This window comes from Epinephelus moara, chromosome 7 (assembly GCF_006386435.1).
Source record: "Epinephelus moara isolate mb chromosome 7, YSFRI_EMoa_1.0, whole genome shotgun sequence".
NCBI lineage: Eukaryota > Metazoa > Chordata > Actinopteri > Perciformes > Serranidae > Epinephelus > Epinephelus moara.
The window spans coordinates 5,531,206-5,550,352 of NC_065512.1; the positions used below are offsets into that span (position 1 = coordinate 5,531,206).

Sequence of the window (19,147 nt, forward strand, 5' to 3'; positions counted from 1 at the left end):
GTGTTAATTACTACAGCAGTGTGGTTACACACACACAGACTTTGAAGCTCACCAAAATGTGTGATTCTGCAGAGGAGCATATACAGTGTGTGTAGGAGGAGTCTTGGAAGGCCTAAAATTATCCATATTCAACACTGTAAAAGAAGCCAACTTATATACAGTACATTGACATGAATCCATTGCACAATTTGTTGGGACTCATACGTATAAATTATCAGTATTTAAAGGGGGAAACTTTTGGCTTCAACAAAAGTTTTATTGTTGCCTTGAAATTTTGATTTGTCTTAACTTTCTACAGTGGATGACTCACCTGGATACACTGATACATTCCCTGGATGTGAAATGAATACATCAGTAACGTCAATCATACAGAACAAGTTTTAGTTTGTCTATTTTAAAGGAACACTTCACCCCCCAAAGGACACAATGATATAATTACTCACTCTGTGTTACGTTACAATTGGGAAGAAAATTTCTCGCATGCCTCCATGGTGGACAAACAGTGGTGGGCCGAGCACGTTTGGTGCCCTAGGCGACCCCCTAGGGTCAGTTCAGTAATACACATTTATGAAACAACCTTTAACATTACAATCTTTCACATCAAAAACAGCTTTGAAAAATAAGCACCATAATTCCCTCTCTAATATCTATTTTATAGTGCTTTACAAGATGACATTGAACACATCATGAGAACGTTATAATTTACCTTCCTCCAATACTTTAATAATTTTTACTGAATAGGGCTTGAACACGTCACAATGTAAATCAGTGCAACTTTCGTGACCTGTTGGTTGTTGCAGTAAGCACCAAAGAGCTTTTGTCATTTTAAAATAGTAAAAGAAAAACATTTAGATTTTCTTTTCTTCCCCCATTTGCAGTGTCGCCTATGGGTGATGGTGCCCTTAGCATTCACCTGTACTGCCAATGCAACGGGCCAGCACTGTGGACAAAGAATCCAAAAGCTGAGAAAATTCTTGACGAACTGAAGTCATAGGAGTCCACGTTTAACAACAGCAAAGCTATATCAAAATGTCTGTTTCTATACTCTAACACAAGTCGTGCAGTATAATCAAAGTCTCAGTGGCGTCCTGAGTTCTGTTGTCACTGTTGTTGTTTTATTTCTCGCCATCGGTTTGGTCGAGGTTTCAGAAGAGCAGTAGTTTTAGCACACGTGTTGTCTTCTGTCTGTGCGACGTGAGCTGCAGATGTAACTATCGACTACCAGAGGCCATATTAGGGTTGTTTGATGTCTCTCCAAAAGTGTGTGTGTTTGTGTGTGTGTGCGCACGCACATAGCATCTGCAATATGAATGGGTCTGGGTTCTGTCTGTGCACATTAGTGTGTATGTGTGTGTATTTTTAGCTCCTATATTTTAAGTGTTAGATAATGGTCCCTAAAGGAGTATCCTACTTCCACCGGAACTGAGTCCAAGATTTTAGATGGATCACAGCCGTGTGTGTGTATGTGTGTGTGTCCTCTCCCCGAGGCGAGCTGCGTTACAGTCAGTTGGTCCATAAAAGGCTCTGATATGTTGCAGGAAGTCAGCAGCGACTGTGGGCTGTTAAAGTGTTCACACTCTCACAGCAACAAGAACTTCTGAATGTTAACACAACTCTCACAAACCTTCGGAGACTCTTTGAGTTCACTTTTATAACAACAGCACATTAAATCTGGGCTTCATTTTCACGTGAGGTCCGAAGGCAGCAGTAAACCCATAATAATATAATCATTTACAGCGCTGGGGTCTAATAGTCTGACATCGCCAGACCAGTTCCTTAATGTGAGGTAGTCTGGAACCTCTCTGCTCATTTTCAATTTCCAAGGGTTGTTATCAAAGGGTGTGGATCAAGATGCCTCTGGACACAAGGTCCAGAGGCACACAGGTTTATGCTTGCCTTAGTGCCTCCTGTAAGAGGGTGCACAAGCTAAAAATGGCATCATTGAATATTCTGTATAGAGTGTAAAGGCTCTGTAAGTTATCAGTTATCATGTCAAACCATTTAGGATAAATGGTTGTGACTGGCCTGAAGTGGGCGAGGTCGGACCAGACATGGGCCAGACGTAGGAGTCCACTGTCGACCACTCCGAATGCAGTGTGGCTGTAAAGTTTCTCAGTTTGTTGAGAGTTGCCACAGTAACGAGACGAGCTCATTTCATGGATCGTGTTAGTTTCAGAGGATCTGGCTGTTGGCTGTTACAGTGATAAGAACAGAAACTGTGTTTGTACATGAGCGGTTGTGTGTTAGTGTGATAACATTATGACTAATGGTCTATAATGGGTTCAGGCCTCGGGGAGGGTGACATCACCAGGGACTGACACACTAAACATCATTACTGCTCCTGACCTCATTAACAACCAATCAACACCCTCTGTGTGTGTGTGTGTGTGTGTGTGTGTGTGTGTGTGTGTGTGTGTGTGGTGTAACAGTAGTGTATCTGATGGGTGTCCGCCCTGTGAACAGGCTCCACGTGTTGACAGGAGGTCACGAGTTGATTTTAAGATCATTAAACATAGTTGTCGTTCCTGCTGCAGTGAAGGTGAACGGAGACCCAATTTAATGCAACAAAATTCTGTAACAAACTTCTCAAAGTACAAAACACATGAACCCACACTCACATTAGTACAGTTATTATACAGTGAGGTTAATGTTCAACCGCTGGGACAGTGTTTCTGGAGAGATGAGATGGACGAGGTGACAATATCTAAACTATCTGCATGGATCAAAACCAGCATTTTGTGATTTGGATGAGTCAATCCTTTAATGACTATAATAACCGCTGAGCGCTTGATGCTAATCTCTAGCCCTTTATACACAGAGGTCACGCTACAGAGCCAGTAACAAGTCTTTTCTTTATGCTGTCTTTGCATTGTTACACAGAACGTAACAACAGCGGCACCATGCTCGTCCACTGTGTAATTTTAGACAGCATGCTGGCATTTTTGAAGGAAAAAAGTTCTGACACTTTTGCCTTTGGTGTGGCATATAACATGCGTGTCAGCAGTGCTTTATGCGAAACATACCAATAACAATCATTCGCCGTCTCTGTTAAGGCCCTGACACACCAAGCTGACGATCTACTGTCGGTCAGTGTTGGGCCATCGATGAGCGTCTGTTGCCCTAGTTGCATCATTGCCTGTCATCGGCCCCCATTGACTTTTTAGCATGTTGATTCAGCCATGGCAGGGCCCGTCATTGAGTGCAACCACTCTGACTGGCAGTCCAGGTCCGCGCACGAGAAGAGAACCAGAAATGAGGAAAGTAAACAAAGAGCTAAAGTCAAAAGGAAGTGAGACCAAAGCAAACTTGTTTCGTAACGTAAGATTATTTTTCTTTAGCCACTGAGCTCTTTAACAGAAACGTTTCCTGATGGTTTGTGTTATTGTTCACTGGCGCACAGTAGATATGCTCTGTTCTGTTAATATTGGATTGTGTTGTTAACGTGCTAACTGGCTAACTAGCATCCAGACGGTCTTCAAGTTTACCTTTTTGAATGGTGAATGACGACTGCCGTGTGCTAGTGTGGAGAGCTATCTCCTCTCACACAGGCACAGAACATACATGCTGGTTGGCCATCGGCTGTCATCTTTGCAGTATGGTCATGAGCAACTTTTTTGGTTGAGACACGTTGACGTCAGGCGACCAGCAGGGGGCTTTTGTTGGCACTTGTTTGGTGTGTCCCGGCTCTATATGGCAGCTGATCTCATCCTCTGCTCGGAGGGTAAGGAGCTCCTGGACCTCATCGTCTCCTCAATTTTGTGCCACCATTTCCAGCCACTGTTCTTCTTTTTCGAGTTAGCTGCTAACTGCTATTAGCTACTTTTAAATTTCCAATCTCCAAACTTGGTGGGTCGCACACGTAACACGTTATTAAAATGTCACACCCGTCCTGCCGTCTGTCCCTTTTATACAGATGTTGATTAAGCACTGTCACTACCTCCACTGCCGGCTTGAAGTTGAGACAACTCCGTCCTCCTATTTCATACCTTTTTAAAAAGAACAGCGAGGTGGTGTAACAGTGTGACTTTCCCACCTTGAACAGGCTTCATTCTCTCCAGCCGACAGCAGGAACTGAGAACAGAAATGTGAAAGTGACGCAGGTTGTTTCCCTGCAGAAATAAAGTTTTTAAAACAAGAGATTGAATCACTGCTCAGTTCTGATCAGGTGGTTTTAGTGTAAAGTTTCCCCTCGGCAACAACTTTGAGTTATTTATTTTTATTTCATGTGTGCACTGTTACTGCAGTGAGACTGAGGAAAGAAAAGCATTTTGCAATGAATCTTGTTTCCAAGGCTACTCCTCGAATTACATTGAGGTAAGACTATTAATCACAGGCACCCAGCGGCTCAGTGGGTAGAGTGGGCGTCCCATGTACAAAGGCAGTGTCCTTGCTGCAGCGGGTGAGGGTTCAATTCCAGCCTGTGGCCCTCTGCTGCATGTCATCTCTCTTCTCCTTTCATGTTAAAGTCTGTCCATAATAAAATAAAATATGAGCAGAAATAATGAGTCCAATAGTAATTTGGCAGAAAAAAGCAGAGCTGCTGCAACAGGCTGTCAGCATGCTCCTGTCATCTTTGTTTGTGTAAAACTAGATGTAGTCCAAATAATAAACAATTAGTCCTATACATCTTTTGTGTATATTCTCTTAGATATATTTAACTCTTTATTATTCTCACAGTGTGACTTCAGTGGCAGCGCTTTGATCCGTCTGCAGATCTCAGGACAGAAACAAACACTGTGAGAACTCGTCTCTCTCTCTCACACACAGAGATGTTATCTGTTAACTGTAGCGTAGAGAGAGAGGTGAAGGCTCTGTGTGTGTGTGTGTGTGTGTGTGTGTGTGTGTGTGTGTGTGTCAAGGTGTCGCTGTAGCATCTGCGGCACCAGGCAGTAACCATGGCAACAAAGAGATGGTTTATACTGGAAAAGGCTGTGTTAGATAACAGTGAAAGTCTGTATTATTATTATTATTAGATAACAAACAGTAACTTCTTCACCAGCAGAACACATCCTGTGTCACACATGAAATCAGTTTGTGTCACAGATGGCCTGATCTAGAGCCAGCAGCCCTTTTTACACAGAGAGCATGCTGGCATGGCGGAATCAAAAGAGACGTGATGGGCATCACATGTAACATAACAGCGCCAGCTTCTAGCATGGCGTATAACATACGCGTCAGCAAGGCTTTATAGACAATAACAACGGCATAACATGTCAGTAACATTCATTTATCGTCTCTGTGATATGGTGGCTGATCTCTTCCTCTGCTCGGAGCTCCTGGACCTCACTGTTTTCACTATTTTCAGTTCTTGTTTGAGTTAGCCGCTAACTGCTATCAGCTTCTTTTTAAATCTCCTAACACGTCATCAAAATGTCACACCCATCCCATCCTGCCAGCTGTCCCTGTTACACAGCCATTGTTTCAGTGCTGTTATCACCTCCGATGTCGGCTTAAAGGCGAGACAGCTCTGTCCACCCATTCCGTGATCGTACCTTTTCTACAGAACGACAAGGCAGAGTAGTGATGTAAAATTCCCGCCTTTAACAACTAGTGTAAAAGAGGCTACTGTAACAAAGCATAACTGAATGTTTACACGTTCAAGCCTCTCTCTGTTTTTAACTTTTGTCTGTGAGCTGTGAGTGTTGTAACAATAATTATTTTTGATCTGTGTCTCAAACTGTGCTGCGTTTGGTCCTTGAATTTTAGGGAATTGGGCCTGGAAAGTCCTTGAATTTGTTGTGAAGAAGGTGCGGGAAGCTTGAGGCGTCAGAGAAGCTCAGTGTGGGCAGGAGTGGTTTGTTGTACTTCAGTGTCATGTAGGGTTGGACTGTGACGGTGTGGAAAGAACCTAAACTCCGCGTCACCACTAGTTAACAGCTCGAGAGATGATTTGCCTCTGTGCTGTTTCACTTTAACAAACTGCAGGATGATGATGAATGTTAACTCCAGAGGGAGAGACATGTCTGTTTTCCTACTGACTGATTGGTCTTGTAATAGAAGCAGGTTCCTACGTTGAGCGAGCTGCTGGGAATACTTTGTGAAAAAGACGACACAGAGAGCCACAGCACTCACGCAGGTTTTAAAAATATCCTCCGAAACCTTTTAATAACCATCAGAGGAGGAGACACAGAAACAAGATGCTGCAGGCTCAAACTGTTCAGATGGCAGAGAGACATTTAGAGAGGAGGAAGAAAAGGATGAAGAGGAGGAGGAGGAGGGGGCGTTCAGCAGCTTGTAAAATGACTTGACCTAGAAGATGAAACTAGAGAGATAAAACTATTTGCCCTCCATAATATCTTCCCCTCTCTGTGTGTGCCCCACAGAGGGAGCACGTCACTCAGGATTATCCGAGTCAAACAAACAAGTCATTACCTGAGCTCTCTGTTCACACTTCTCGAGACCATCGCACTGAACCTGACGCGATAAAAATACCTGCAGGTGCACGTTATCACTTCTCTCCTTCTGCTGGGTCAGAATTACATTTCACACCAACCCACTGCAATTTATTTCCCCCTGCACCACCGAGTATATCTACTGATATCATTTATTTTATTTGCCACCTGCTGGATACAGTGCAGGTTATCAAGCAGCTGATTAATTACGACTGGAAGGAAATGCAGATTTATGAGTAAATATCTGATGAAACATTTTTCTTTAGGGAAGAATTTCTGGATGTTTGAATGTGAGTGTTGTTAGATGAGGATGCTCACAGTGTTGAAACCAGTCACATCCTGCAGACTTCCTGTGCTCTGCTCCTCACAACAGACGATAGAGCCAATGTTGAGAGGCTGTAGCTCCCCCTTGTGGCCACTCAGTGGAACTACACAGATACAGACGAGAGCTGTGTTCAGGCTCATTTAGCTGTAAAAGGCAGATTTATGAGTGTATAAAATAGGACACTGAGGAGGTGAATGATTCACTCTTCAGCTGTGTGTGTACGTGTCTGAGTACATAGCACGTCATGACCAAAGAATGGAACTAATAACAAAGGATATATCAAACCTTTTTTTCACCGTCAGTGAGAATGAACAGACATTCCTTTGTCAAACCTTCCATGTTTCATCTTTATAACAGTAATCCAGGTACTTTTTCACTTCTGTCTGTCAATACACCAGATGTTGTAGTGGTTAATAAAAAGTCCAAAGAGGTGTCAGTTGTAGAGCTAACCTGCACCTTTGACTCTAACTTGAAGGAGGCCTTTATGGCCAAGGTCATTAAATAAAAAACACTTCTAAATACCATCTGAGGTTCTAAGTGCAGATGACATGATTTCATATTTGGCAGTAATAATAATAAGAGTAACAATAATAATAATAAACTTTATTTGTATAGCACCTGTCAGACAAGAAATGTGAGGTACACAGTGTCCGAATTTCAAGGTCTTCTTTAATCGCTCTTAGTCTGGCCCCTCCCCTGGGACCACTTTGCCCCTCCACCATATTAAGGCTCAAATGAGTCTTTTCCGTGGGGTGTCTGGGCTCAGCTTTAGAGATAGGGTGAGGAGCTCAGACATCTGGAGGGAGCTCGGAGTGGAGCCGCTGCTCCTTTGCGCCGAAAGGTGTAAACTGAGGTAGTTCAGGCATCTAATCAAGGCTGCCCCCTGGGTGCCTCCTATTAGAGGTATTCTGGGCAAGTCCTACTAGTAGGAGGCCCCGGGGCAGACCCAGAACACACTGGAGGGATTACATATTTCATCTGGCCTGGGAACACCTTTGGGTCCCCAAGGAGGAGCTGGAAGGTGTTGCTGGGGAGAGGGACGTCTGGGGTGCTTTGCTTGGCCCACTGCCCCCGCGACCCGGCCCTGGATAAGTGGATAAAAATGGATGGATGGATGGATGGATGGATGGAGGTTTCTAAAATGATTTATATGAACAAAAAACTGGAGCGATGAACTCCCTCCACATGAGCGCTCCTGTAACAAAGCCGGAGCTAAAAGTGCACTGAGCTGCATGAGAGCGTGTGAATGTTGAGCTTACATAAGCTCTCTGCATCTTTTATGGCAGAAAGGCTTTTTCTGTGTCACTGAGTGTCTGAGCGCAGATGTGGACCAACAGTAAGTCGGTTACACACTCTGTTGTTCTGTATCCAGCTGCTGCTCACTGCAGACATGCTTATTTGTACAGTGATACAGTTCGACAGCAGCACAAACTATATCATCCTGGACAAGCTGGACTTAGCGAATGTTAAATTGACATTTTAGTATCTGAACACTTTAAATAAATCACTTTGGGGCTTTAGGAGAGATATTTGGATTGTTTAAATATGATGTTTCTCCAATATACTGATCAGTGAGTCAGCCTGATGATACTGAAGGTTATTAACTGAAATCATCTCATTTATAAAAACATCAGGCTGTAAGTACGAACTCAGATACTTTAGAGAGGTCTGTGTGTGTTTGTGTTTCTGTAGCTGTAATTTAAGCGGCTCTTTTCTGATGTGAACCTCTAGGATTCCGATTGACTGGTGAAACTCTTTTTCCCTCCTCAGAAGTCAGAGAATTGTCACTGCCTGATCCGTCTTGTTTGTTTTAGAGATCTTTTTGTGGTTCCTCTAATGTGTACGGACCCTGACTGTGTAACTGTGTAAAGGTAAATGTGTTGCAGCTCAGTCTAACATGGCGTCTCGTCTTCCTCCTCTTCCTCTTGTTTGCTGCAGTGTTCCTGCGCAGCCACAAGAGTCTGGAGTCTGTCGATCCTCAGTTCACCATGAGGAGAAAGATGGAGCAGCTGCGAGAGGAGCTGGAGCTGATGGAGCAACTGCGAGACGTGAGACACACTTTCCTCACCGTTTACTCATCATCAGTGTGTTTGGGATTAAATTAATATAAACAGTTTTGGTAGTTCTGTCCATCAGCTCAGTCAGGCATGACTATAAACTAACTGGAACAACTGGGACAAAGCAGTCCTTAAGATTCTTCTCTCTGGTTTATCTGGTTTATCGTACTCACACACCTGTTTGTGTTGGTGTTTCCTCCTCAGAGCATCGAGAGCAGACTGAAGGTCGTCCTTCCTGAAGACCTCGGATCGTCTCTGATGGACGGCGTCGTGCTCTGCCATCTGGCCAATCACATTCGCCCGCGCTCTGTCGGCAGCATCCACGTCCCCTCGCCTGCAGTGGTACGTCTCAGGCCTGACGTCTGGCGTGATACACTGACACCAGAGTGTTTAAAATATAACAGTCCAGAGCTTCTGATTATATTTCTGATCTCAACTTTTCTGCGATAGCCTCTTCAAAAAAGTCACTCCTACAATATTCTAAAAAAAAAAGAAAATCATTGCTGTATTAATGCGTCTCTGTGTGACTTCCAGCCCAAACTCAGCATGGCAAAGTGTCGGAGAAATGTGGAGAACTTCCTGGACGCCTGCAGAAAGATCGGTGTCCCAGAGGTAAGACACTTATACAGTAACTACAGCCCCCACCCTGTTAGTGCTCCGACCGCAGGATGCTCATCTCTCTGAACTGGGGGTCGATTTCAAGTTTCTGCTCATCTCCTCTGAAAACCTTCCTCACATAAATATTCTGAACTGACACCAAACATGAAGACTTCAGACTTTGCACCAATTTCAGCTTTCCATCCTAAAGAGTTATTAATATTGAATTGATTATTGTGCTTTGACTTGTTGAATTAACAACTGTTGAAGCAAAAGCAATTTGATTCACTCATTTCCTGTAGAGCAGAGGTTTTCAATCTGAGGTGCCGTCCCCAGCAGGAACAGTTAAAGGAGGGGTACGACAGGAAGTTATGGTATGTGTTCAAAGGGGCGTTTCTGGACACAAGGGGGCGCACCGCTTCCCAACAGTCTCAGACTTTGAAAACCACTGTTGTAAAGGATCGATGCATTAAAACGGCTGAGTTTATAAATGATGAATCGATGCAGCTGGTCTGAACCCAGTTTGTTGTTTACTGCTAGTTTATTGATCTATGGAAAGTGGTGGTCCTCTAGCATAACCAGTATAACTGATAAACAAACTGGGCAGCCCCACTGCTGCTGAAGGACACTCTGAAACCTCTGAGCTGAAAGCACCCCCAGTTCATCAGAGAAACTTCCCCCAAAATCCGACAGTTAACTTGGTCATCAACATGTTTTGGCTTCAGTTGATTGATTGTTGATCAGATGAACACAAAATATAAAGTATATATAAACTGTGAAGGTGTCCTGCAAAAAAACATTCTCTGGGTCTGAGAAAAAAAACATATTAAACATAAATAACAAGCCAACATTTCTGATTTCTGTGAGTAGGCGAGGTGAAAAGTGAAACTGAGGATTTTTGCAGGACACTGATGACGACACTAAGCTGTGAACCAGCTCTGGGAGGAAAGCTGATGATTCGTTCTCAAGCTTTTTGTCATCTTTTTTGTCAACAGATATCAACACTTTATATTACATTTATAACTAATTTACAGGACTTTTTTAAATGAAGCCTGGAGACTTAATTTTTACAATCAGAATCTGAAGTCTGGTGCGATTCAAATTCTGTTTCTGTCTCTAGATTAAAACTTGAGAATCTCTCAGCATCCTCCTGGGACTGGTTTAATGTTCCGACCTGCCTCCTTTTTGTTCTCATCGCTTTTAAACAAGGTCGTTAATGTCGACATTTAACGCTGAATCATCATCGCTGTCATCGCTGCCTGTGGCTTCAGCTTACTCCATCACAACAGGAGTCCATCCAAGTCTGAAACAGAGCTCTGTGTTGTGTGTGTGTGTGTGTGTGTGTGTGTGTGTGTGAGAAACTACAGATATAAAAGTTTAGATCTGACTCCTTTGGAAAACCAATCTGTGGCTGTGCGTAACACATGAGGTGTGTTGGCATGCAGACTGTGTAAAAGGAGAACATGGTGATTCAGTGCAGGTGGAGCAGCCAGGTGCTGTTTGTGTGACTGGTGGATTCTGGGAAATGTAGCAACAGAAGACTAAATGCTAAATATGAAGCTTCTGTTAGTATGCTTAGCATAGCTTAGTCTAGCTTAGCATAGTTTAGCATAAAGACTGGAAATAGATGAAAACAGCTAGCATGGTTCTGTCAACAGGTAACATAACTCCACCTACCAGCTTATCTAAAGCTCATCATAATGGATGCAGCTCTTGATGCTAGTGGCAAATATTCAAACTAGTACTTGAAGTAAACTGAAGTGGAGAAGGATGGGAACAACAGTTTTTCATGTTAGATCTTGTTTGTGTAATCCAAACTAAAACCAGAGTGCAAAAAGGGCGATAAAGCAGCTTAACTTAAAGCTGCAAAAACCCATTTAGCATTGTTAACTTTGGTAGCACCACAAGTTGTGCTGACCCTGCTAATAGAGCTAACAGAGCTAACAATGCTAAAGGGGCTTCACTGCTCCAAATTAAGCTGCTTACTCACCAGGGAAACCTGGGGGGGGGATCAGAGGGGGTGCACATTGTTTCCTCAGCAACTCATCGGTGAAAGGTAGCCAGCGGTGCCACTCATTTGCAAATCACCACTGGTAACATCATTCCACCACTATGGGTTGGGACGGTGTTACCACCAGTGATACGATACAGAGCGGTGACGACTAACGTTAGCTAACTAGCGTGGCATAAATACCCTGTAAGCTTTGTTGTAGTGCAGCATAGTGATAACACTACTTTGAAACTGAAGGACAGCAAAAGCCCTTTTTACACAGATTGCGTTTTAGAGCCGCTCCATAGTCCTGTCTTTACACCACCTTTTAATTTTGACACAGAGCCAAACAACTGCTCCATTTTGTGATTTTAGCCACTGTACTGGCATCTAGGAAGCAAAAGAGCCATGACGGATGTGACATGTAACACTTGTCCACTAGTGCGCTTTATAAACATTAACAATGGCATTGACATGGCAGAAACAATTATTTACCGTCCGTGTTATATGGGTGATGATCTTGCCCTCTGCTCAGAGGGTAAGGAGCTCCTAAACCTCATTGTCTTCCCAGTTTGTGGACATTTTCAGTTGCTGTTCTCCGTTTTCGAGTTAGCTGCTAACTGCTATCAGCTACCAGCTTAAAGGCGAGACAGCGTGAAATCCCTGCAGTGAAGAGGTCGTGTCGATGGGGCAAGTTAACTTATAAACCAACATGTATAACTGGTAAAAAATAATCTCTGGGGTTAACCAATTAACAATAATAATAATAATAATTAATTATTGTTCTCTTTCAAACCATGCTCAGTATCGTGCCTGAAGGCGCTTCCCCCATAGTGAAATACCTCACTCGGTTTAGAGAACCGGGGTTACCCTGTTCCCTCAGCCAATGGGTCACCAATTACAGAGAGGAGGGTAATTAAATCAGGCTGATTGCTGGTCATTGATGATATTATTTTTTCGTGTCATCTGTGAACCAGGACAGGGAATGTTGGATATCTGATATCACATCATTGAGACTTAAAATTTGAGCATAATATTTTAGTCAGGATCATTTGGTACTTCTGCAGCTTTACATGTGAAAATGTCACTTTATTTGTTTTTATTTTATATTTTTATGTTTCATCTTTAACATCACGTTAATATGTAGCTTTTTTTTTTTTACTGTTTTCCGTACATCTACAAAAACTGGTGTGTTTTTGAGATAAAAACAAAGAAAGGTTCAAACACTTTGATTCTTCATGTTCTGAGCTGTTGATCTGAACTGACTGGTTGACCTTTGACCTCCATCTCTGCTGCTGCTGCTGCTTGCTGACTGTCTCCCGCCTCTGTGTGGACGTTTGCTAACTCTTCAGCTCCCTGCAGCCTGAATGCTTTTACTGACAACGCTTCTGCAAGCTAACGTGCTGAAAGCTTCTCCGAGCTAACGTGCTAACAGTAGCTTCTGTGCTAACGTGCTGTCCCGCTGCACTGGCTCTCCCATCAGCCTCTTCACTCCTCCATCACGGCCTGCTTACTGGGAGAGGGGTCAGAACTTTGCTCCGTCCTCTCAGTAAGCATCCCCGCTCGTTGCCATGGTAATCCCCCTGCCTGCTCCCGCCTCATCCCACCAGCTCACGCTCTGTGACCTTTGACCTCTGTGTCCATTGGTTAACCTCCTGCCTTTTCTTTCTCTTTTTTACTTTCCGGCTGGATCGCACCGTCTTCCTCCTCCTCCTCCTCCTCCTCCTCCTCCTCCTCCTCCCCTTTGTTGACTGTTTTTTCACTTCTCACATTTTTGTTTTCATTTCAAACTGCCTCTAAACTTTGGTTTTGGTCCGATGGTTTCCTTCTTTCCCGTCCTTTTCTTCACATCCTCCTCCTCTTTTTTCCTCTCATACCTTCGTTTTGTTTCCTCTTTTCTCTATTTCTTTCCTCCTTGCTTCCTCAATTGCATCAACTTCTGTTGTTTTCTTCTTCACCTCTGATCTCCCTGATGTTTCGTTCTTGTTTTTTCCTTGGAGAATATTTCACTTCTTCTCTTCTACTATATTCCATCTCTTCCTTTATTTGATATAAACTTCACCTCCTCTCTCTTGCTTGAACTTTTCTTTTAACTGTTTTTAACTCCTGCAACTTCTTCACCTCCAACGTTCTTCTATCCTTCTTTTACTCACCCCCTTGTTGCCTCCTCACATCTTTGTTACATCTCTGTCCTCTACTTCCCCCCTTATCCCTCCCTCATCTCTTTCATCACTTGTTTCCCCATTTCCCATTGACTTTTTCCCCTTCCTCCTCCCTTGTTTCCTTTCTTTCCCCTCTTTTACTCATCCCCTCATTTCCTCCTCATATCTTTGTGCCATCTTCACTTCCTCTTTTTTCACCTTATCCTTCCCTCATCACCTTCATCCCTTGTTTCCTCTTATTTCTTGTTCCCTTGGCTCTTTCCCTTTGCCCTACCTCACTTCCTTTCTTCACTCCTTCTTTTACTCATCCCCTTGTTTTCTCCTCACATCTTTGTGCCATCTTCATTTCCCCTTATCCTTCCCTCATCTCCTTCATCCCTCATTTCCCCCCTCTCTCATTCCCTGGCTCGTTCCCTTTCCTCCTTTCCTTTCTTCCCTTCTTCTTTTTCTCATCCGTTGTTTCCTCCTCACCCCTCCTCCCCCCGTATTCTTCCCTCATCTCCTTCATCCCTTATTCTCTTGTTTCCCCCTCTTTCTCATTCCCTGGCTCTTTCCCTTTCCTCCTTTGTTTCCTTTCTTCCTTCCTTCCTTGTTTTATTCCCACCTCCTCTCCTTCTCCGTCCCTCCTTCCCTCCCTGCATTTTTTCCTCCCGTCTTCCTAATGGGGGCGCCAGTCTTCCCTCTGTTCGCCCTATGACATCATCCAGTGCCGCCTGCAGCCGGTTCGCGCCACAGTTCAGGCGCTGGTTGCCTTGGATACAACCTCTGCTGACAGGAAACAGGAAGCGGCGACTCCAAACCCCGCCTCCTCAGGGGTGTCAGAGACTCCCTCGTTGGTTTCTGTTACCACTCAAACCCCGCCCCCCGCCTGGCAAATCTGGGACATTATTGGCTCGAGCCTGCTTCACATCCTCTGCCTAGTTCTGCTGTTCGTGGCCTATAGTTGGAGTGAGCTAACGTAACCGTGACAACCGCCTCCCCGCAGTCACCTGCCAGCCCCGCCCTCTTTCTGCCCAGGCTACGACTCCTTTTGTTTTTTGCTGCATTTATGTCACATGGGAAAAATCAGCGTCTAAAAAAAAATATCTTATCTGAAAATGTTCATTTTTGTGAGCTCATCAGCGTCGACCGTACGTCAGGAAACATTTAAGAGCAACTACACCCAAAAAAAGTTGAGCATAAAAATATTTGTCACTCTTCTCAGACAAAATACAACGAAACTGCTGTTTATCTTTGTTTATATCAAATTTTAATGAGTTCATTGTTGAGCCCGAATAGACGTTTGTGCCAAATTTGAAGAGCAGGGCATTCCTGATACATCTTGTTCACGAGAATCAGACAGACAGAAGGTCACACTGATCTTTGGCCACCAAATTCTAATTAGTTCATCTTCGAGTTAAAGTGGACATTTTTGCCAAATTTCAAGAAATTCCCTCAAGGTGTTCTTGAGATGCCGTGTTAACAGAAATTGGACGGACGGAAACATAATGCCTCTGGCCACAGATATCACCACCGCTCTAGAGCAGGCAGCAGCTCCAGAGACAGACCTTCAGTCGTGGGCTGTGGTGGCTCAAATTCAGCCTGTGCAAACCCCCCTGCTCTGGATGTCACAGCGGGCTGGTTGCCAGCAGCAGTGCCGGGTCGAACCTGTGTAAAGGCAGCAACAGAAAGTTTGCTGATCCGGCGGGGAGTCTGGTCCCCTGGAACTGGGTTTGCTCTGACTGGATTTAGGTTGCTCAGTCAGTCCCTGGAGCTGCTGGCGAGGTGGTCTGTAGCGGCGGGGAGTGAGGTGGAGAACACGCTGTGATTCGATGCTCTAGGTGACGGTAGCTACATAAACGTGAACTTGAAGCTGCAGCTGTTAGGCTTTGGCTCTTTTTAACAGAAGACTAAACTATCTCTCCATCTGTTTAACACTTCGCTGATACTGACATGTTTTTTTTTTCCTGTTTATTGTCATACTCTTTCTGATCAGTCCATCTTCCTCTTTCGGGTTCCCTTGCAGTGTAGGCAGTTGTTGCCAATGCTGGAAGAGCAACTTTCTCTGCAGGATTCTCCACCACTGAATCAGACTTTCACCATCTGTTGGGACGTTATTATGGGATTTATTTCTCAGTGACACCAAAAATACTTCTTCCATGACATTTTAATTATCCTACGTTGGATCAGTAAGGTTATAATATTTGAACTCTTCTGCTGATCCCATGTGACAATAATGCAGCCTCAGCATGACCCTCTCTCTACTCACCTTCTACTCTTTGATTTTCTCTTCTTGTCCCCTGCTTTTGGGAGAAATCAGCTCACAAGCGTTTCTGTGTCTGCAATAAAGTGACAGTGAAAGTCGAAACAGGAGCAGGACGTGTGGAGCAGCAGGTTACTTGAAGTCACTGATGTCTTATCAGCGTGCTGTTCAGCAGGATAATCCGATCTGTGCTGGACTCAGAGGTGAAGGTGGAGCCATGAAAACTCTTTGGTCCGTCACGGATTTTAGCACCATGGAAGAACGAAAATGAAAAATTGGCACATCATCTCCGTGACAGAACAAATTCAGTGGTCGTGTTTTTTATGTTTTTATAGATTAAAGGTCCAGTGTGTCAGATTTAGGAGGACGTATTGGCATAAATGGACTATATTTTATTTAGTGTGTAATCACCTGAAATTAAGAATTGTTTTGTTTTCGTTACCTTAGAATGAGCCTGTTATATCTACATAGGGAGCAGGTCCTCAACTACGGAGATCACCATGTTGCACCGCCTACAATAGCCCAGAACGGACAATCCAAACACTGGCTCTAGATAGGGACATTCATGTTTTCATGTCATCGCAGTTCTCCTACACACACTCTGGAACCTCACCACTGGATACCAGTAAATCCTACACACTGGACCTGTGTGTAGTGTGCAGTTTTACGAGAGCAGCCTGAACCCAGAAACCCAGAAATTAGTTAGCATTTTACCTTTTTTTAGCACGGTTCCCTCCTCTCAAAGTCAACAGGGTTTTTAATGTGTTTTTGGTTAGATGTCTGAAATAAGGTCTGTAGTTAACACAAGTTCACGTTTGGTTCTACGACACAAATTATGTAAGTAAATACCCCATTATGAATTTTGAAGCTTTAATGTGTCTTGAAAAAAGCAGTTGCCAACAAGTAGCTAAATGAGATTGCTGAACGTCATCACGCTAAACACGGCTTCACAGCCCTGTTGTTGTGGCGATGTTAAATCATGCAGTGTAGTTTGGTTATAGCCCAACGTTAGCTTTTTACTTCTGGGGATTGAACAAAATGTGTCGTAAACGTTTGCTACAGAGCTCATTTTCTGCAATTCACCAAAATCCAGTTGAAGAATCCCATTGGATTTTTGACAAGGGAATCTGGCTGATGCAAACATCCGCGTTTACCTACAGAAAAATGTCCCTGGAGCACTCTGTGGAGGTGTGGAGTGGACAACACGCTGTAGGCAAGGTGTTTTGTTTTTATTACTCTAACAACTGGGTGTTGACACATAGTTATGTCCATCCATTTTCATCCGCTTATCCGGGGCCGGGTCGCAGGTGCAGCAGGCCAAGTAAAGCACCCCAGACGTCCCTCTCCCCAGCAACACTTTCCAGCTCCTCCTGGGGGACCCCAAGGCGTTTCCATGCCAGATGAGATATGTGATCCCTCCAGTGTGTTCTGGGTCTGCCCTGCGGCCTCCTAAGAGTGGGACGTGCCCAGAACACCTCTAACAGGAGGTGCCCAGGAGGATCCTGATCAGATGCCCGAGCCACCTCAACTGACCCCTTTCAACATGAAGGAGCAGAGGCTCTACTCCGAGCTCCCTCAGGATGTCTGAGCTCCTCACCTTATCTCTAAGGCTGAGCCCAGACACCCCACAGAGGAAACTCATTTCCACCCCCTGTATCCGCAATCTCATTCTTTTGGTCACTACCCAGAGCTCATGACCATAGGTGAGGGTTGGGACGTTGATGGACCAGTAAATTGAAAGCTTTGCCTTCTGGCTCTGCTCCCGCTTCACCACGACGGACTGGCGTAGCGCTCGCATCACTCCAGAAGCCACACCAACCCGCCGATCCATCTCACGCTCCCCAAGATACTTGAACTCCCTCGCTTGAGGCAGAAACTCTCCCAGCATAGTTATGTATTATATTAAATTAAATGGTTTTATAAACAATTTCTTCATATCCTAGATTACAGTGGCAGTGGCTGTGTTTACATGCACATGACCTTTCATATTAAAAGAATCTGTTTCTTTGTTAAAACATTATTTATCCACGAAGACATGCAAATCCAGGGCATTTAAACCAACCCACACTGATTTCATAGAGTGGACGTAACAAAACCTCCTGAACAATGAATGCTGAAAGAATTCTAACCAGGAGAAGTTTCAGCTGGTTGCAGTCTGTAGTCATCAGCACTAGACGCCACTGAATCCTCCTAAATCTGACACACTGGGCCTTTCAATCTTTTAGTTTCAGAGAGACGACGTCAGATGAGTTAGTATCGTCATGGTGTTTCAGAATAACTGATGTGAATAATAAGCACATGATTCCTGAGTGAAGATGTACAGTGGTTCCCTGTCACCGAGCTGCACAAACACTATTTGATCTTTTTTAATGTGTGGTAATTATAAAGTGATGAGGAGCAAACGGAAGCCATATGATAATAATTATTGATGATTTGAATCAGTTAGATGTAATTTCAAGTCTTAATTTGAATATGAATCATTATTTAAAATTGTTTTTTTGATGTTTGGAAACTTAATTAATTTATTTTGTCCTGCTTTTTTTAATGTACAACTCTCCTGTACCCTGATATGCAATGTGACTGTTCCTGAAGGGCTATAGACACTAGACGAGTTCATGATGTTAGATATTAAAGTTAATCTTCTTATGCTGTTTATGTTTGAGAGTTTGATACGTAGAGGAGTAGATTATCGCTCAGTTTGTGATGATGAGAGGAGGTTAAAAACTGAGGACTGGTGCCCACTGCAACTTTAAAAAACATAGTTTTTCCTGGTGATGTGAGCAGCTGATTGGCTGCTGGATTAATTCACAGAAACGTCTCCACTGGTACTTGAAACAGAAAATGAAAATGCCTTGTATTTATGATAAATAGAGCACTGGATATATGACATAGATCAGTGTAAGATGAGTGAGTCGTGATGATAATGTTTATTTCTGTTAATATGAATGTGATTATTTAACTTAATCATGTTCTGTGAATTAACTCCTGCAGTAAATTTAGTTTCTGTTGTTTCCACATTCTCTGCACAGATTTTTTTATTTAACTTTGTGCTGATGTGAATGGATCTCATGTATGAGGAGGATTATTTTTATGACTTGTGTATGATATTTGACTGTGAGACTAAGGTAATAAATGCAGTTTAGGGACGCTGTCTTCTGCAGTCATTGATTATCTCAGAGGTGCAGAGGCAGGAAACTGGAGGAGCTGCAGGTCTGAAAGAAACGGTTCAACATTTAACAAGTGCGGTTTGTTTGGGCAGGTGTGAACACAGCAATCTCACTCAGGTGTGCACCAAAACAACCAGACTGAGACCTTCTTGAAGAGGTGGTCTCAGTCTGGTTACAAATGAACTCTGGTGCGGTTGGTTTGTGGTGAGAAGGTG

General features: G+C 43.7%; 1 protein-coding gene across 2 annotated transcripts in view; it reads left to right on the forward strand.

Moving 5' to 3' along the window:
* lrch1 (leucine-rich repeats and calponin homology (CH) domain containing 1) overlaps positions 1-19,147 on the forward strand; it is a 117,881-nt gene that overhangs the window by 89,673 nt on the left and 9,061 nt on the right. For both annotated transcript variants that reach the window (XM_050049651.1, XM_050049652.1), the window contains 3 exons: positions 8,656-8,765; positions 8,979-9,116; positions 9,309-9,386. In XM_050049651.1, coding sequence (XP_049905608.1) covers positions 8,656-8,765; positions 8,979-9,116; positions 9,309-9,386 — 326 coding nt within the window. The remainder of the gene's footprint in view (positions 1-8,655; positions 8,766-8,978; positions 9,117-9,308; positions 9,387-19,147) is intronic.